Here is a 21496-nt window from a genome sequence, read left to right as displayed (position 1 = left end):
CATGCAGCATTTTAAAGTCATTTAAGCGAAATATAATAATAATATTTCTTATTCACGATTATTCACCACAATCAACTTATTGTGAGTGATTTTTAACTGCATTGTTTTAAAATATGAATCCCATTAACCCTTATGTATATAGTCAAGCTTGAGCAATATATCTAAGATTTTCATACTATATCATACGTTATATATATATATATATATATACTGCTGCACATATTATGTTGTAAAGAATCCCAATAGCACACTTAAAAAAATGTCTTATTGTTAATATGTCTCCTCTAGTGTGTAATAGTGTTGAATGTATGTGTAATAATTACATAATTATCCGTACCTCAGGGAGAGTCTTGCGAATTAAAATGCAGGCAGAATGAATCATGTTCCACCTTCCACCTCGGGCGATGTTTCACCTATTTCCTCCCTCATTTGAAACAGAAAATCTAATATTAATATAAATTGGGAAGAGCCAGTTTTTCCTTTTTAGATTACGCCGAGCGACCATTGTCGCTTGGGAACAAAGACAACATCAAATGCACATTATCTTCAAGGCCTTTTCAACCAATGTTTTTAAAGTTAATTACTTCTTCTTCTTTTTTTTTACTGTCTATACGTCCAGTGATAAGTGAGGTCAGTTGCCTCCAACCCTCTCATATATGAAATAATGTTATCAGCTAATATTGAAGTACTTTTAACGTGACACACCGTCTTCCCAAGGTCAATGTTTGAAGTTTTTAATGGAGCCATTACACAGATGTTCATCTGAAGTCCATGCTCTCACTGTGACATTCATTAGCTGTTGGATTATGAATATACCGTTATGAATGTTCAGCATCCCTTCTGAAAGTGTTAAAATACAAGTTGTAGGATGATAAATGTTTTGCTTGTACACGTATTCTGATTAAAGTTGACCAGACTGTTGAAACACAATGAGTCTTTTGTAGAATGTGCAGCACGACATATTTCATAAAAATTATCGTTCTAGTCTTTTCAAGACTTTTCAATATGCTTGAATATCAGCACAACAATCTTTTTAGTGATACACTCTTTGTCAAATATGCACAACTTAACTTTTACTGGTTGCCGAGTTTTTCCAAAATACTTATACACGACATTAAATTGTGTTCATGCACAATTTCTTTTTAAAAATGTAACTTATTTGGCTACATTTAGCAACAGGCAGTGAAAGGTTAAAGGTGCATTATGTAATAAACCCTAACCCTAATATGTCACAGAGACACTACAGCCAAAATATTTGCATTAAAAAAATCTTTCGCGGACAGCAAATCATGTTTATATTTTGAAATCATGTTTTGGCATCTGGCGCCACCTACCGCTGTCTACCAATCAATGCAGTCAGTAGAGTCTCAGCTGCCGAGCAACCACGGGTTGCCAGTTACGTCTGAGCTACAATGGTGGAGAAAACGAAACCTAAAAGACCTCGGTATTTTGAATTTGAGCGTAGTAACCGTTTTTTGGCCACATTCTTACATATGGCGCCTTTAAGTGTCGGAGCCGCTTCTCATTTTTATTTGTGAGATACTCCCCCCAACCACTAGGGGCTGTAAAATATTTCTGCCTGAGGTTAACACCAGCCAGATTATTTGAGGTAATTTCACTTGAAAGGGGCAAACAGTTTTCTACTGTGCTCGGGTTCAAGTTTTGTTTCGATTTCTTTAATGAAAATGGAAAAAAATAGCAGAAATTGGAAGAAAATAATTCACTGATATCATTTCAGACACTAAGGAATAATCTTGCTGTGATTTATACCTGAGTGCACGTAAAAACAATACCGACCAGGAAACAATCAGTAGCACCACAATACAGAACTTAGTTGCTACATTAAGAGTGTCAGCAACAGAAAATTATCACATGAAGAGACGCAACGACACAAACAGACCATAAACAAGTACTATGTCCACCAACAAAGTGCATGAGAGAGAGCGTGAGCTAACATTTCCCGTTCTACAGGTTGAAAGTGAATTTACTGGCTGCACCATTGTTATCAGTAAAGCCAGCGCTGATGTTTCCTCAATCTCTGGTGACACTGTCTGAAAATAATACATCTTATAATCTGTGTCTAATAATACACACATCATCACCTTTAAAGGGTAGAGTTTGTGACCAATGTTGTTGTAAACAAGTATTTCAGGCGGATGTGAAAAGCTGAAGCTGAAAGGAGAGACTCTGTACCACGTATCTGCTCTTTCAGAGATAAGACGGTGTTGAAAATCAGAAAAGTGAAAATTCATAAGTAAAAAAAGAAGATTTTAAAGGTTGTAAAATGTGTGTATAAGACATATGGTCAGGTATTAAAAGACCATTTAAAACATTTATTTTCTCAGCATTAAAACATACATACAGACGAATAGTACAGTTTAAAGGTAGAATGCACATTTTAGACACAAACATCTCATTCCTTCAGGTCCAATTTCAAATACTGACAGGGTTCTTGTGGTTTCATGATACAAGTAGAGCTTTATATTTGTAAGAAAATTAGTGAAGATATTTATGTTCCCCATGGTCATATTGCACTTTAAAGGGATAGTCTAGATTTGATTTTAAGTGTTACTAACTGTTAGTATCTGACATACAGCTGTGCGAGTTCTACATGTAGATTAAAGCCACTAAACAAGACGTTAACCTTCTAAAATCAAAACTGTATGTGTATACAGTTTTGGTTATCACCACATCCACTGTTAATCCACTGCTGTTATCACTTAGTTCAAAGGTTATGACACAAGCAGGAGTGGACCAAGCGTTCCAGCGTTCTGTGAGCAAACACTGGACTTTTAGGATATTGTACCGTAACTTTTATTCAGCGGCACGATTGTGAAGTGGCTAAAATCTGTTTTCCCATATTATCCGTGCACTTGCACCCGCTTCTCAGTGCAGAGTGCACTCAGTTGAATGTAAGACACTGACTATATGTAGGTATGTGTCATACAATTAAAAAAAACCAAAAAAAAACCTGGGCTATCCCTTTAGGTAATGTGAGGTAATGTTAAATGTGCAGCAGAGGTTATAACAGTTTACTGGTAAATAAGTTACAGTTTAGCTTTAGTTTCCTTGAGCCACTCACTAAAGCACGTCTCCATAGACTTCCTGCTCGTCCAGCTGCCATTGTTGACTGTGGGAATGATCTTGAGCGGCTGCACCCACTGGACAAAACGCTTCAACTCCAGGAAGCCGCTGTGTTCACTGTAGGGGACTCCTGTCACAGAAAAAGAGACGGAACTGTTAGTATCACAGCAGCTAAACTTCTGGGAACTGCAATCAAACATAGCCTTCCAGAAAATGACTAAATCGCCTTAAGATAAGCCACGTTTTGCCCCGTCACTTAATTATTAAAGCGTAGATTAAAATGAAAAAGCCTGGCAGTGATTTAGAACTGAAGCAGCGGTGGGACTTTTCAGACACGATCTCTCCCTTTCGGCTCATCTGCCTTCGTCTTTTTCTTCCTCATTTCTCAATTACGAAACGTCAACGAAACTGGCGACAGCACAACAGATTTGGTTTGAGGTGAAAACGCTGTCATCGAGCCAGATGTCTGAAGAGCGAGGAATCCAGTCAGACAAGCAACGAGGCAAAGTCTCGGAGGAGGAACCAGATGCCCAGCAGAGTGACCCACAGGGCCGTATTAGACGAGGCGGAGACTTTATCTCATCAAATGTCATCACAGATCCCAACGGCGGCAGAACGCTGCTGCTTCATTTGTCCTTTGTCGCCCCTCTACAGGTTTTTAATGCTCTTCACCACTGCTTTTTAAACACATCTAACTTAATACTACAGTGAGTCCTCCCACATTCACACAACATTGTTTAGAGCAGCAGCAGCAGCAGCATATGGCTGGGAAGGGCAAGGAGGAGAGGATAAACACATGGTGGAGTCACAACAGGGAGAGACTGGAAATTTACTTCCACCTGAGCGATGCACAAACTGCTGAGGAGGATGAAATAATTTGAGCGCATGCAACCCACAAGCCTCTCGCTGGATTTTGTTGTTAGGGGCCAGATGGCGCTAATGCTACAGATGTATGTATTCTGACCATGAAACGCGGCAGGAAGAAAAGCAGCAGCATGTTGTTTTTGGCAGAGAAAGAAAGAACTGCTGTTATGATGAAGTGTTAGCAGAATGTAGTGGAGTGACAAAGGTGATTTACTGCTGTTAAGTACGAGTTAATTAAAAGAACGCTCTCTCATTTCTTCCTCCACGTTAATCTACCACAGAACTACTGAAACAATTGTGCTCAAACTGGGGCTGAACAATTAAAGGGATAGAACTATTCCTTAAAGGTCTCATATTATACCCTATTTCTCCAAGTTAACCTAGTTCCCTGATGTCCTAATGAACATGTCTGTGACATGCTTTGGTCAAAATACCATAAGGGTGAAGCACCACAGCAGTTCAATCACCCTGACAAAACAGCCCTGTTCTGAACGCTCTGTTTAGTAGTATCTCTTTATAGTAGGGAGGTTAAGTGACTTTTGACTTCAAGTCATGATGCAAAGGTCCCTTTTGGTATGGAAGTACCTTAGGGCCATAGAAATAAATTTATCCTAAGACACAAGTGAGATCACACTTTGTATTGGAAATAAACACGTTTTTTCAAAAATGGCCGCCAATGCGCCGAAAATACACTTGAGCCCATATCTTTGCTTCTGTTATAGCTATAATGACACATTTGGTGTCAAAGTGTACATTTTGGGGGTCAAGGAATCTAATAAAATTGGTTTCAAGTTTAAGAAACCAACAGTTTTCCCATTATTATGACAATTGGGGGTAAAAACGAACATTTCACATTGTGTCATCGAACTGTGTCATCAAAGTGACTTTATTTATATTTTCCTTCAAAATCATTAATTTTGTATTCAAGCAGTGCAGCTACTTCTGTACATTACATTTGTCCTAAGTAGCATGAGATTTTGACCAGTCAGGAGTAGCTTATGCATCAGTTCCTGACACATCCCATCTGCACCAGGGGCTGTGACAGCTGTTCAAGGTCTGAGGTGAAAGGTTAACACTTTGAGGGACACATGATTTACCCATTGAATAGAAAAATGTGTTTAATGTTATATAACTAATAACTAGCTAACTAGTTAGCTTGGGTAAGGGTTACCCTACAGATGGAAAAAACATTAGATCCCTCTTCATCATTCAAGCTGCGAAATAATCCTGAATGATTGCAATCGTGTAACAAAGAAGCTGTCGATAACATCCAGGAGCTGAAGGCATTAGGGGATCTGCCTGAGTTTATAGTGGACATTAGTGGTGGTAGTCAGGATGTAGTTCAGCTGATTCAAGCTGATTGTTTATCCTCAATGAGTTGCTTGAATACGTAGAGGACTATCGTTGCTCAGGGGAATCACTGGTGATGTGTGACTTGACAGCCTTCTATGACGAGCACATTTCTAATCTCGGATTTATAAACATTAAATGCAACACCACATGCCTTCGAGAGGATATTGAACGCCTCATTCCTGACATCAGATCAGTCTAAATTGTGTCTGGTCCCTTGTATTTGGTGATGATCTGAGCAGAGCTGTTGTTGACATGAAAACACATCTACTGATCTCCGTTCTCCATCATCTTCCAAGCAGCCAAAATCCTTCTGCAAGAGTATCTCCCCATGAAGCATGCTTTTACAGGTTCAACTTCATGTGAAGCTGATTCTATCCCTCCCATGCTGAGATCATTCTTACACATGCTTCTTGATGGATCGGGTACTGATCAGCCACCTCCTGGACCTGAGAAGTCCCAGGATGCAACTTCCATTGGGCAGCAAATAATATTCAACTCTGCAAGATGCAGCTCAGAAACCAGCTTCGCTATATCTGGCAATCAAACTACACCAGCAAAGTGGTACTAGATATCTGGTGGAGACCATGCATAAAAGAGGAATATGTGTGTCATATGACCGCTGGAAAACATTCAGCATAGAGTTAGCGAATTCAGTGATCAGTCACTGGAGCAGATTGGTGTTGTGGTCCCACCTCAGGCAGTCAAGGTTATCAATGGTGGTTTTGATAACATTGACCACAGCCCATCATCAACAATAGCAACATCAGCCCTCCATGGAACATGCATCAGCATCATTCAACAGCACGTCTCTTTAGACAGTCAAGAGACTGAGAATCTGACTGACATCCTAGATCCAGCTGAAATGGTGAAGAAGCATGTGAAACCCTTGCCACCTCACTAAACAACAATGGATCTGGATGTGTCACTGCCACCTGATGAGGTTTTGTATGTTCCTGTCCTGAATACCAACAGTCATCCTCATCCAGCCTCCCGGCCTCTCATCAGTGTGATTGAAGAAGGTTAGAGAGAGGTTAGTGGTTAGAGAGAGTCAGAAACCTTCTCGTGAAAGAGAACCTTCAAGCCGGCGAATGGATCTCATGGGCTGCATATTATGCCAGCATCACAGAGGCTACTTCAGCCTCTTGCTTGGCATGCAATAAAAGTCCTCAGACAAACAATCAGCTACCTTAGTCCAGGTCAGAAACCAGTAATGGTAGCTGATCAACCACTCCTCACACTGGCCAAGTAACTTCAGTGGAAGTTTCCCCAGACAAAGCTTGGGGAGGATTCCTTTCTGGTAACATTGGGGCCAATGCTTACAGAGAAGATGATGTGGAGTGTGTCTGGTGACTGACTGGATGGCAGTGGGTGAACCACAGCTCTTACTAAAAGTGGCATCTAGATTCGTGTTAACTAGGGATGCACCTATTGCCATTTTTTGGGCCAATTGCAATTTCCGGGGCCCACGGTTGGTGTAGTGGTAAGCACTCTTGCCTTTGCAGCAAGAAGACCCGGGTTCCTGGGTTCGAGCCCCATTTGGAACAACTTCGGAACAAGGGCCTTTCTGCAAGGAGTTTGCATGTTCTCCCCATGTGTGCGTGGGTTTTCTCTGGGTTCTCCGGCTTCCTCCCACAGTCCAAAAACATGCGATATGGGGATTAGGTGAATTGGTTACTCTAAATTGACCATAGGTGTGAGTGTGTGAGTGAATGGTTGTTTGTCTCTATATGTGGCCCTGTGATGGACTGGCGAACTGTCCAGGGTGTATCCCGCCTTTCGCCCAATGTCAGCTGAGATAGGCACAGCAACCCCCGCGACCCTCTGGTGGAGGATAAAGCGGTAGATAATGAATGGATGGATGGATGCAATTTCCGGTTATTCAGGGAGTTTGACCTGCCGATACCGATTTTAACTTCTCTTTCTGTTGACTCTCTGAGTTAACTTGCTATCCCGTTAGCCTCTCCACCTGCACCAGATCATATCTCAACGTGTGTTGCTATTGAGGCACAATGTTGATCATGTGGCGTGCACTTGCATTTGACCGCCATATCTCTGTCTGACCGGCCGGTCACCGTTCATGGACGATCACGTGAAAATTGAAGAGGGATCTAATTTTGGTTTCCATCTGTAGGGTAACCCTTACCCAAGCTAACTAGTTAGCTAGTTATTAGTTATATAACATTAAACACATTTTTCTATTCAATGGGTAAATAATGTGTCCCTCAAAGTGTTAACCTTCCACCTCAGACCTTGAAGAGCTGTCACAGCCCCTGGTGCAGATGGGATGTGTCAGGAACTGATGCATAAGCTACTCCTGACTGGTCAAACTCTCATGCTACTTAGGACAAATGTAATGTACAGAAGTAGCTGCACTGCTTGAATACAAAATTAATGATTTTGAAGGAAAAGATAAATAAAGTCACTTTGATGACACAGTTCGATGACACAATGTGAAATGTTCGTTTTTACCCCCAATTGTCATAATAATGGGAAAACTGTTGGTTTCTTAAACTTGAAACCAATTTTATTAGATTCCTTGACCCCCAAAATGTACACTTTGACACCAAATGTGTCATTATAGCTATAACAGAAGCAAAGATATGGGCTCAAGTGTATTTTCGGCGCATTGGCGGCCATTTTTGAAAAAACGTGTTTATTTCCAATACAAAGTGTGATCTCACTTGTGTCTTAGGATAAATTTATTTGTATGACCCTAAGGTACTTCCATACCAAAGGGGACCTTTGCATCATGACTTGAAGTCAAAGGCCTATTTTTTGGCCTTAACCTCCCTACTATTAGGTCCACCTTAAAAAAAAGTAAAACGTGATGACATCAGCCACAGAGGCTACTGGGAGCTAACAGCAGTTAGCATTTGGAAAAGTGATCATTTGCAGGCTCCAGCAGGCACATTGCCGTCATATATAACATGTATCCTCTGGACTGATAAATCCTCTGAGGCTGGAAGTTTGTGTAGAACTCTGTTTTACAGACAAAGCGGAGCTCCGCGAGACAACAATTCCAGGAGATGAAACACACAACATCCCGTGTGTCATCTCCTGTACTTAGACTGAGGAGGACCACAAGTGAGTCATCTTTTTTCACACTTTGCCGACTCCAATGTCCCAAATATAAAGATTTAAATGATTAAAAAGTTGATTTTGCATAATATGTCCCCTTTAATTAATCCAAAAGCTTAGCTGGCAAGCATGCACCTGCATTTTAGCCACTTACTGTCAGTGCAGCATTTAAAACTTGGTGAAGTTGCATGTTGCAGTTAAATATCCCTCACATCACCCTTTCCATCCAAGTGTGTACTCAAAAAGTTAGTTTACTTTTTCCATTGTGGGCTAGTGTAAAAACATCCAGAATGAGACCTGCATAAGGATGACCTGCTCATCTAATATACCTATAAAAGGCTTATTATGGGGTAATGAAGAACAAGAAATCACACTCAATTCAATATGGTGATTGTGCACTTAAAAAGAAAAGAAAAACTTTACAAAACCTTTACACACTACCTTTAGCACAAGCTTCATTTACTAAGATCTATAGAAACCATAGCTGTATACTCCAGATTTATGACATGCTAAGAATATGTTTGCTGCTTAAGTCCAAATGTGTTATTTTGTGATTTTCGTTGTTTGAATACGTTCGTTCAGATTTATTTAAGTGAAACAAATTTGCTAAATGTAGCAGCAATAGAAAAACTGCCTCTGTGTCACCATGAGCTAAAAATTAAAATTTTATCGATGGACTTTGGTGCCGGAGTGTGAGCAGTTTGTCCAACCCTGAAAACCAAAATATTTTCCTTCAATAAAACAGATTCAATATGCATAGATTTTAGTAAGTAAGCCTTTTGTGTAGTCGCTAGAAGAGAACAGTGAACAGTGTTTATAAATAGAAACATAATTCCAGGCCACTAAACAACCATTAACAGTATACATAAATAGAAACTGATTTTCTAGGCCAATTCAACCATGATTATTTCTGCCCTGTTGCAGACAAACCAAGCATTCATATTGTCTGTTGATAATCTTCGATGAATGTACTGCAGGTTCATCCTGCTTCCTGATTAAAAACAATGCCTGGAGGAAAAAGCTCGCTCACCGTAAATGGAGATGTTGCCACTGATCGCAGGCTCGATGTCTTCCACTGATTCCACCTGTTGGCTGAAGGTCCAGCCTGTGGGTTTGAAGGCCACCAGCCGATCATACTGATTTGAAAACCGAGCCAGGTGTTGCTGCAGTTTCTGGGGGGAAAAAAAAGGGTTACATGAGAATTTGATGAGCATACATCTCATGATGTTGTAATAAAACACTGTTTTACACATACAGCATCATCGTAAATTATGCAGATGCAGTGCTTTTTAAAAAAAGAACTCCTAATTCAACTAATGTGTCACTTCTTCTGTGGTTTATACTCCTGAGGGCTCAAACTCTCAGTAGAATCTGAAAATGAGACCACTGCACTTACATTGAAGGAGATCTGCATCATGGGCAGCACATGGACTTGTGCCGCCTTCCAGTCAGTGGTGATGCGCCGTTTGATTTCCTCCGACTCCAGACAACACATTGTGTTGTATTTATCTCTCGAGAGGCACACTTTAGAGCCCAGGACATCTGCCAGTGCTAAAAATGAAGCAGAACAGGGTTAATCAGAGCTGAGGATTCAGCCATATTTTCTGTGCAAATCTGAGTGCAATACAATGAGAGAAACGTGTAAAGCCCAATTTATACTCCTGCGTAAAGTGCTCTGCGTAGCTACGCAGAGTCCTCTGCGTCGACGCAGAACCTGTCGAAGAGCCTCTGCGTCGTCTCCGGGTGCACGGAATATTTTTTAAGTGTCCGTCACTCCGTCAAGGGACTACGGAGACGGCAAGAGCTGCGATTGGTCCTCAGGACAGGCCGAGCTAAGCTGCTCTGTGCCGGCTCTCAGTGCGCTCCGGGCGTCCTGACAGAGGCGGAGCTGATCCCCGCCGATAACGCCGCTGCCGAACTATAAATACGTCATATCTTAACACACACAGCACATGTTTAGACTCTAAATGGCCAATTTCTCGCCTCAAATTATCTTAAAACTGCGTTCCGTGACACAGAAAAGTGAGAAACGGCCACTTTTTCAACAACAACAGTCTTTCTCTCTCTTTCTTTCTCGGACGCCATTGCTCACTGTAGCCTGAGGCAGAACAACCTTGCGCAGCGACCCCTACTGATCGGGCGGGAAATTGCAGCGAGTGTCCGTCACCACGACGCAGAAGTATAAATGCTCGAGGCGTCTCCGTGGTGACGCAGACGGATAACGCATACGCAGTCGGAGAAGTATAATGTGGCCTTAATTCATCTCAACTTAATCTGTATGCAATACAATAAGCACTTATATATGATATAGAAGCACAATGGCTGTAATCTGGCATATTTACATGTTGATGTTGATTAATGTCTCTCAATCAACCGCCCTTGATATATAGTTACACACCTTTAAATTACATAGCGACAATTATTTATTTGACTAGTAACTACCACATTTTAATCTCAGTTGGCTTTATTTTAGAGCTACCAGTGTTGAGCATGTGACTTTAAAAAATGATAGTTACTAGTTACCAAGGAACCTTTTTTAAAATGTTCAAATATGTCAAATAATTTAGATCACCCCCTTAATAACACTTTAAATGGGACAATGTGAGACAAGACACCTATCACATTTAATACGTTATTGTGGATATTATCTTCATTGTTCTACTATAAACACACAGCAAAAAACAGAAGATGTTTTCGAAAAGATGTTGTCTTTTATCTCAATGAGGGAGAAGTAATGTCTGTACTTCCAGTTTGAAAACGCTACCTTATAATTCGCAGGGCTCGCCCATCGCTGCATGTGTCTTTGTTGTTTGTGTGTGAACGCTCAACTCTGCCTCTCATTGGCTTACCAGGAAATGTTATTCTACCTTAGCCAATCATTATTAATTATGCGGTTGCCCCGCCCCTCACCAAAGAAAATTAAATCAAAATATGTGGCAGCTCCTGTGTGCGGCTGAGAGAGCCTGGTCGGATGAAAATTGCTCCAATCATAGTAATGTGTTATTGTCAGTAAGTATTAGTCCATCACTGACAGCTACTAAATCCTTCAAACAACCTGTACATGTGTGCATACTCTTTGTGAATCAGTGGTACAGTCATGCAGATAATTTAATCAGCTGTATTTTTTCTGTGCCTATACCATGCAGAGCTTATTAAACCACAGTTGATTAGAGAATGAATACATGTTGTTATCTCTATGTGAGGTCAATGTTATTTTTCTGAGCACTTCACTGCACCAAAGTGGAGCACACTATTATCTGCGTGTATCGACAGGACTGATTGCTTTCACATGAGGACAACAGCGAGAACAAAATCGAAAATGTTCCAATCCTGTTTCACTGAAAGACATAGACCGATGACCTTTAAGAGGGCGGAAAGGTCAGGTGGTGATTTAAGGCTGCGGGAGAAATCCACTCATCACATTACATTAGTTTCACAAACACATTTGCATTGTGTCCATCACACTGTGGCTCATGCCTTACCTTGTTACACAGCCATATCACCATTCCCAGAATTTAATGAGAGAAATTACCATGTCATTTTCAGTTATATAATTAGCCGTCAAACAAACGTCACCCATCACTCTGCCTAATTATCCGACTGATGTTGAATGACGTGCAAGGCAAAACCACCTCACATTCATTTTCAGTGCTCAATCATTATTCTAAACTATGTGTAATAATTAATGACACCACAGATCCTTCTCGTGGCAGACAAGCAATAAAAAAACGCTAAATGTAAGATTTTTTTTATATTAAGTCTTAATTCTGCATGGAGTTTGCATGTTATTCCCATGAGTGTGTGGGTCTTCTCCGGGTTCTCCAGCTTCTTTCCAAAGTCAGAAAACATGCAGATATTAAGTAGACACTTTAAAGCGGAACTTGACCGGAAGTTCCTACTAACGCTGTTTTTTTGGTGTGTATCAGCGTCATTACCTTGTTTATGAAGCCCTGAAGGTTCGAAACAAACAGTTCAGTCATTGCTGAGAACGCTGTGTTTATTGTAATCTCGGGGCTCAACGAGATCTCTGAAAATCCCGTAATAGTTACGTTAACAGCGGTTCTCCTGAACAGCAGATCGTCCTGCTCCGGGCACTAGTCCGGGCACATCCGGTTGCGTACATTGAACCGCAGAAGAAGAATAACGTCCGTTGTGGAGGTGTTTCACGAGCGACAGTGTCTTCTGTCTCTGGGTCAAAGTCATAAAAGGGACTGCGGCGGGGAGTCGTGACAAAGCTATTTTTAAACACTGTTAAAACAATGTTTTGATAATGAGGATCAGTGCATCCACCATTCCAAAGGGGGGAGCTGTGCTACTGAGAGCTGGTGTGCTGAATAGTACTGGCCAATCACAAGCCTCTGTCTTCTGGGGGTGAAAGTTCACTCTGAGACATCGCGGCTGACGAACACCGTCAGAAAAGAGGATTTCAATCGTCTCGTTTACAGCAACTAGGAGGTTTTTGACCATAAAAACAAGTTAATATATGTAAGTAGACCTCCATAACTAACATTTATGTGCAACAGGACCACTCTATGTGACCTTTAAATTTCCCTATGGGTGCAAGAGTGAACGATTGTTTGTCTCTATGTTTTGGCCCTGCGATGGATTAGTAGCCTGTCCAGGGTGCACTTCACCTTTCACCCTGTGTCAGCTGGGATTGGCACCAACAGCCCGGCGACCCTCATGTGGACAATAGAGCGGTAGACAATGGATGGATGGATATTTCATCAGTGAGCTACAAACACTATTCAAGTTTTTGGTATGGTGTTTCAACACACAGGACACCAGCAGAACAGCTAACTGCTATACCTTGGGACACTTCTCAACCTAAAAAGCCTTGGTAACGCCTTGTTGGATTTCGGTGGTTTTCAGTATATTTGAAGCCAGGAAGTCTGGCTGCAGGTCTGCACATCAAAAGCCATTCCCTACCTCCTACATATGTTAGCCCCTCACGTTTCCAAAGCCACCACTACCTCTTTCCTGACCCCCCACTGCCTTCACACCTGATTCACACCTCAAACCTCCTCCAGTCAGGAAATTATTCATCCATTGTTCCATTCAAATCTCCCTCACACAATCTCATTGACTGAATCATCCGCAAACTCCCCTCAATCGGTTTAAAGAAGCCCAATTTATACTCCTGCGTAAAGTGCTCTACGTCGGTTACAGAGAGCCTGTAGGAGAGCCTCTCCGTCGTCTCAACTGCATGAAATATTTTATAAGTGTCCGTCACTCTGTCAAGGGACAACGGAGATGGCAAGGGCTGCGATTGGTCCTCAGCCAGTCTCTGGGCGGGCATCAACGGGCATGCGGTGGTTGCCCTGATGATTAATATGAGGCAGCACACGGCGAAGAAGTTCATCAAATTTGCTAGCCGACAATCGGAAATACCTGAAGTGGGTTTCTTCGTCCATGTCTCTCATCTGTCCAATAAGACAGATTAAATTCGCCTGACATCAGTCTCAGTACATTTAGTGGACGTACATACCAACTCCGGACACGTCTTGTCAGTCTTTCACGTCTCCATTTTTGTATCAAAAGTATCTGTGTTTCAATGTTATTCAGCTGCAACAACAACAACAGTCTTTTTCTCTCGGACACCATTGCTCACTGTAGCCAGAAGCACAACAACCTTGCGCTGCGACCCCTACTGATCGGGTGGGAAATTGCAGTGCGTATCCGGCACCACGATGGAGCGCTATGAGGGCTCGAGGGGTCTCCGTAGTTACGCAGTTGGATAACGCACTACACGGTTGTAGAAGTATAATGTGGAATTAAGATTAGAACTTTTACTCCAGGAAGCTTCTCCGTTCTTGGTATTCTTGTGAGTAGAACTTTCCAGGTGCTATTGTTGTGAGGACCGTCGGCACATATTTTTGCACTGTTTGTTCAACCAGCTTCCCTCTGAGTTTTTTGCCTGAATCTGGTCTGAGCTTTCTTGAAAAAGTTAACAACAAGAAGTCCCCTCCACACTGCAAACAGCTAAAGCTCTCACCCTCTTCAAAACAGGCGCTGAAAAACAGGAAACTTCAACCAAGTATAGACAACACTCGTCCAATGTGATACATCTCCCCTGCTGCTTTCAAGCAGACACTTTCATTTTCTGCCTGTGTCTGACCAAAAAAAAAGACCAAATAGGTTTTATATCTATGAAAAATAATCTGACAATACAGTTGTGTATGTGTTTGTGCATGAACACAGTGTAATTGTCGGGTATCGTACCAGCTTTTTGGAAAATTGGGTAACCACACAAATATTTGCATAAATGCTGAACGACTTACCCAAAAACACCTTCTCTTTTCCCACAGAGTAGGAACCACATACCACAAGTGTCCGTGGGTTGAGCGTCACCAGCTCAAAAGCAGTGTTCGCTGCAAAGTTGATGACTTCTTGTTGACGTGGGAAGGTGTACTCAGGACTGCAGTAGCTACAGAGAGAAGAGAGATTACACTGAAACTGTGAGTTTGCTCAGGGTTTTCTGTGTTGCTTTAACCGAGTGAGGTGTACAGCCACACTAGAAGTACATATCAGTTATGGGTCTCTCAGTAACAAGAGACCCCATTTGATGGTGATAGGAAGCAGCGTGGGATCATGGGAATTGGCAACCAAATTTTTCATACTGATCTCTATACACTTTTAGAGTGCTGTAAAAGTTTTGGCCAATATAAGTACACTACAAAACAAAATCTACAAGATTGTAGATTGTAGAAGCCTGACTGTTTTTAGATACATTAATGCAGACATTTTACATATAATATCTTTACTGGCAGGAAAACTGATTTTGCATTTTTTGCTTTGTTTAGTGTCTAGTTCAACATATGTTAATTTGCTCCTCAAAACTTCACACAGCTGAAATACACCCAAGCTGAGCTAAATCTTTTTCACTTTCTCGTTGTTTCAATCCAGACTTTATAGGAGGTACTGACGTGGTGTCCAGGTAGAGCGTCTGCACCCTGCAGCTGAGCAACTCGGGGTAAGTTTCCATTGATGGATCAGCTCTGAAGTCGCCAGTGTGGAGGACAGTCTGTCCATCAGGCAGGAAGAACAGCAGCATGGCAGCTCCTGGACAACTAAAATAACAGGCACAGATTAGAGGTAAAGCGGGAGACTTTGTGCTGGTTCAGATTTGTTATTAAACATCTGTCTGAGAGATTGGATCACAAGTGGACAGGATTATGTATGGCTGTTCACACCTGGCATTCATATGCACCGTGGAGGCATCTCCTGTGACCACTTGTGATTGTATCTCACTTATATGCGCTATATGCAAAGACACAGACAGATTACATTGTTGTCAAATGCCATGTTTCCACTGAGTGGAACGGTATGGTGCAGTACAGTACTTCTTTTTTGCTTGAACAAAGAAGAACATACTTTGGTGAGTTCAATGTAGTTCCCTAGTGTGCTTGGGAAGGTGAGGATTTCACACACGTAAAAGAATGTAGCCATCAGTGGCAATTGTGTTTACATATCATGCTCATGTACACGATTCGAACATGTCACTAGTTCGTTCAGAATCAGCTGTTTATCATAGATGATGGATCGTCTTCAGTGATTTGCGTATTCCTGTAGCAGCCTCCGCATTTAAACCACTTGAAGCTCAGCCTCAACTGTTCTCTATGCACAGAATAGTTTTTTTTCACTGTGGTGAGCTTGATTGGACAAATGTGTCAAAAACGTCACTCCCACGGAAGCTCAGCTTCTCTGGGAGTCTATTCAAAGACCAGCAACTGCCACTGGTAGCCACGTAGTTTGAAGATGCATTAGGAGCATCCACACCTGTACGTCACGCTGTCCACTTGTGATATGGTCACTCTGGACAAATTTTAATACCAGGTCTGAACGTTTTGCAAAACTGATTTCTTGGAAGCTTGCCATCTTGTTTAGCATCTTCGTCTAAAGGGTGACTCACTGGTTGGCCTCCAGGAGGATGACGCGGACTCCCTCCACAGTCACCTGCGTGTTCATGGGGAGGACGTGGACATACTGCTCTGCCACCTTCAGTTTGCTTTTCACCAGGTTGCCTGTAATCTGACCACAAGAGGCAGCAGTTAGTCAACTCACATCTCTTGCTTTTTATCATGGTCATTTAATTTAGATGGTAAATGGTAAATGAATGAAGAAACAGTTCCATCATCCTGGGATGAGAGGTGTCTCTGAGGGTTTCAGAAACACTGCAGCTGTTGCATTGCTTATCATTTGCAAATCAAACTGCCCCTTGACACAAAACAAAATCCAACTCATGCTAGATTTCAGTGACAACACTCCCACACACAAGCTCCACTGTGATTTTGATCCATTTGACAAGAGACCTTACATCACCACATCTAAACTCGTTTTCCCTAGTATTTTTTATTCTGTGCACCATCTAATGTGCTGTTAGTTTCACAGTTGTATGCTGTTTAATATCCTAAGTGGATGGATGCAAACAAATTATGCATCCAATATAACCAAGAAACAGGCAATGTAAAGTCTAACTTCCTCATTTGGTCAGTATATTACATAATACATCTACCTTAATTTGGTTGCAGGTTTTGAACAGTGACAAAGTGAAAAGGAAATATTAACCAAGACCCAGACACATTTAAATTTCCTGAATACAAAGTGTTTTCTGCACGACTGTGTCATAAAATAGGTCTTCAAATTTCCATCAGCTCCAATGTCGTCAGAGCCCCAAGCAAATTGGTATTCACAGCTGCCAACTGCAAGTGAAATTTCCATTACTCTCAGTCAACACAGTGCAGTGAGATAACAAATGGAGCAAACATTAACTCCATGAATTCTGTGCCAAAGAGCAGACATTGAGGTTTTTAATGAGTTGTAAATAAATAGGATTTTTTCCCAAAAGGACACAACAAAGGTTTTAAGCACCTTCAAAAGAAGCAAATCTCTTTCACAGTATTCAAGGTCTAACAGGTCTCTGTGAGGGAGACGGCATAAAACTAAAACTACCATCCATAACCCTCTCCTGTCAATGGGAACATCGAGTCACAAAATGGATTACAGCATTTACCACAGTGACTGACTCCTACTTCAAAATAGGTGGAAAACATGAGGCCAAGTATTGCGATACAATGAGGTATGGGAGGCCATGAAGATTTTATGTCATGATTATCCTGGACAATTTACTTTCAATTCATGACATAATAGTAAAGATCCGTTTGAAATAACCCTAACCCTAACCCTAACCCATTCCAAAACATACAAATTCACAAGAAGTATTGTTTTGCATCACAGATAGGATACAGATTTTTAGAGAACATTTTGAAGTGAAATACAAGAACCTTAAGATTAAAAACCACACGGTCTTGGAATGACAGGAAGAGTTGCGGGCTCCCCCTTGTGGCGCTTCAAAAATCGACAGCATTTTCATTTCACTTTCGTGTAAATTCCTCCCGATAATGGAAATTCACCACCATTAAGATATTGCGAGTGTAATAAATCATATATAATGACATAATTAGATAGTTCATGTCCCTGTGGGATATTCATTTTGGGCTCAGTGGTGCTGCACTTATAACAATAAATAAATAAATAAACTAACTAGATGGAACACAGACAGCGCAAACCTCTGTCAAGGCCACTGAATTTCAGTACTACCACCATAATGTAATAATTTCTCCTTAGGGCCATAGCCTTTGTCCCCAGAAAACGTTATACTGCTCAGGGAGGAACAATAAAACCTCATTGGTAGAAGATGGCAAAAGTCATACATATTTTACAATATCCAGAATATGACTTACTTGGTTACAGTATATTGGAAGGGTGGACTTCTTGGTCAACCCTCCATAGTGGTCCGAGTGGAAGTGTGTTAGGAAGTAGGCAGCGATGCCCTCAATCTCTCCGTACTGAAAAGCATCTATTACAAACTTTGTCCCTGAAGAAAAAACAAATAATAAAAAAAATTCTTAGACGACAAATACAAAAGTATTGAATCTTCAGATTCATACAGAAAATCACTGACCTGGAATCTTCTTGTAGAAGGGACAACGTGGTAACTGAACTTCCCCATTAGCGTCCACTCTGTTCCTTCTACCTCTCCATCCCCTGCTCCAACCACTCCTTGCTCCTCCCTGAGTGCTTACTGCATTGGTGCTTTCTGCAGTCGCTGTTCCCTGTGAGGTATTTGTGTTTGTGTCAGCCCGACTTTTCCTCTGCCCGGCTCTCTTTGGTTGCCTGTGTCCTGAGTTCTCACCAAGCATTGGAGTTGAAATGGTGTTCAGCTCATTTGGTCCACTCTCAGCCCCTTTCTCCTTCCCTTTGAGGGGGTTGAGGCCAAAAAACACTCCAATGTCCGTCTGCTTCAGACCAGAAGCCTGAGCGGCTTTGCTTGGGCCTTTCTGTGGTGTCATAGTTTGAGTTCTTTGGGGAGTTGAGGTTTGAGATGCAGGTACTTGATGAGAACTTGTGTGAGGCTGCTCTAACTGAATACTCTCAGGGTTAGGGCTGAGGAGATTTTCTCTCAGACGCTCTAAAACAATACTCTGTGCAGACTGAATGTTAGTTTTAGATGGCGTAACTGCATTGGCAGCATCATTCTGAGTGGAAACTGCTCTGTTTTCAGCAGCAGCTGGCTGATCAGTGGGTGCTAATGAGGGAACTGGCTCCAACTGAATGTTGGAGGATGACAGGTTGTCTTTATTGGTTTCGAAATTATTTATAAATTGAGTTAGCAGCTCATCTTCACTTGAAAAGCCGTCACTATGCAGTATCACTGACTTATCATCATCATCATCATCATCATCATCATCATCATCATCATCATCAAATTCATATGCACCACCATTAAAAAGGTTTTTCCTACACTCACTCATACCAACTTCAGTTTGTGGCGGTAACTCAGAAAGAGGTGAGTAGGATATGAAATCATCATTTTCAGGATGAGGCTCACATTTTGAAGAAACATCACAACCTTGTCCTCCACTGACTTCCTTCACTGCAGTGGATGATGGCTCTGTTTTACTTTCTTGGGATGCCCTGATAGACTTGTTGCGTTTAGTAGCGGACGACCAGCCTTTCTTTTTCTTTAAATCCTCCGGGCCAGGAGAGCGCAGCAACAGAAGTCCATTTGTGAGTTTAGATGGAGGTGTTCTGTTGTTATTGTTGCTATGAGGGGATAAGACAGAAGGACTGACAGCTCTGTCCTGGGAATTATCTAACACTAAGTCATCCACCTCATTTGTTATCAGTCCAGGCAGATGACTAAAGCTTGATTCCCCATTGTTCTCAGCCTGCTGAGACAGACTGAGAAGGGCTGCGTCACCATTTGCTCTGCTGTGAGCAAGGAGTGTGTGGTTAAAATTCTTGTAATGGCTTGGAATGGTAGAAGAACACTGTAGACCATCTGGACACTCTGTATGAACACACAAAACAATAAAAAAATGACTCCTACTAGAATCCGGTACTACATAATAATCATTCAGAATGGCTGGTTTTGACAGTAAAGTGTGGACACTCTAAATTGACTGTGTGAACCACACATTTTTGCCCTAAGTCAGCTGGGCTTGGCACCAGCAGCCCCACAACCCTCAAACCGCTAGACAACGGGTGGATATTGATATGCAATATCAGACAGATACATACTTTTTAAATCTGGAGGTAAAACAAGGTAAGCTGATAATAACATAGTACAGATACACAATATTATCGGGCAAAACATTGGTATTGCAGATATTGGCTTTAGAACTGTGGTATTGGATGTCGGCAAACAAGCCAAAGATCCCTACTGACTAACACAGTAGGCTGAATGGGCTGATACTGCGCTTGCACACACTCCACCTTTTGATTATTTTTCTTTTTTTATGGTGCACAATGAAGGAAATGTATATCCACATCTGCTGTGACATGAGTATGCAAAATATCAGGTTACTTTTTCCCCACAGAAGAGACTAAGGTAAAAATATGCATAGGTATTAGTTCTCAGTAAATTGGCATCTCGTATATCAGAAAAAAGTCCAATATCCACACATCACATAGTTGTGATGATAAAACTAACCATAACTATCATTTCAAAATCACAGTGCGTCAACTAATACAAATAAATGTTCTGCTCTTATCAGGAAGAAATTAATTGCAGTTGAACTTTGATACTTAAAGGTGCATTATGTAATAAATCTAAATCAATTGGCCATAAAATCCTCCTAATATGTCACAGAGACTCGGGAATAATGTTCATATAACATACTGAACTCACCAACAACAGTACAGCCAAAATATTTGCATTAAAAAAAAATATTTTGCAGACTGCAAATCATGTTTATGTTTTGAAATCATGTTTTGGCATGTGGTGCCACCTACCGCCGTCTACCAACCATTGCAGTCAGTAGTCTCAGCTGCCGAGTTTGAATTTGAATGTAGTAGCAGTTTTTGACCACATTCTTACATATGGCACCTTTAACCTTTTCCCTCCATGTTAAAATAGGTTAACACAGCTGACTTGTTGACAATAACTCCTCACTCACATTCTGATCACACATCTCTCTTTACAGCATGTGTTTAATGAAGCATTCTGTGATATTTCTGGTGTCTGAATGCTAACAGAACATATGCTTTTCTGAAGTATCAGATCGCTATTATCCAATCTGCTCAATGCTACCAAGTGTACCAATCAACATTGTTATGAATTCTGGACGTCTGTACCTGTGGATTTGTCCCTGGGGATGTCAACACATTCAGCAACATGCCATCTCTGACTCTGCACCATCAAGGCTGAAAGGGGCATCTGGCACATGGGACAGACGTCTCTACAGGACAGTCCAACACTGCCTGTGTGGGCTGTCTCCTCGTGGGAAGATGATGACTCCAGAGGCAGAGTGAATGTCTCTGAGCTGCTGTGTCCATCTACATTTACCAAAGTTCTTTTTTCAACGTTCGTCACTTTTTCAGTCCCTTCCAATGTCTCGACAGAGACAACGGTGTCTCTCCTGCAGGCTTTTTTGAGGGTGCATCTTCTTTTACTAACACTTTTAACAGCAGGCGTCTGTTTCGTTGTCTTCTTTCTCTTTCCGAGAGATTTATATTCCCAGATCTCATTTTCAGAGTCGTCCTTTAGTGACATTTGGGGGAAAGTGAGTAACTTCCCTGATGTGACCAAGCGTCCTCCTCAAGACCTCTATTA

At 41.5% G+C, this 21496-nt stretch overlaps 1 protein-coding gene across 1 annotated transcript; it reads right to left on the bottom strand.

The window, feature by feature from the left end:
• Window positions 1-2812: 2812 nt before the first annotated feature.
• Window positions 2813-21436, bottom strand: dclre1a (DNA cross-link repair 1A (PSO2 homolog, S. cerevisiae); the record flags this gene model as incomplete). The annotated part of the gene is made up of 9 exons (XM_083903521.1): window positions 2813-3214; window positions 9410-9551; window positions 9776-9930; window positions 14661-14806; window positions 15306-15449; window positions 16292-16410; window positions 18123-18256; window positions 18344-19732; window positions 21019-21436. 9 exons carry the CDS (start codon window positions 21434-21436, stop codon window positions 3048-3050), a joined length of 2814 nt encoding a protein of 937 aa, XP_083759647.1. The 3' UTR covers window positions 2813-3047.
• Between the last annotated feature and the right edge of the window lie 60 nt (window positions 21437-21496).

Source organism: Microchirus variegatus (genome assembly GCF_963457635.1).
Source record: "Microchirus variegatus genome assembly, chromosome: 17".
NCBI classification, from domain to species: domain Eukaryota; kingdom Metazoa; phylum Chordata; class Actinopteri; order Pleuronectiformes; family Soleidae; genus Microchirus; species Microchirus variegatus.
This window is presented reverse-complemented; position numbering and strand designations above follow the sequence as displayed.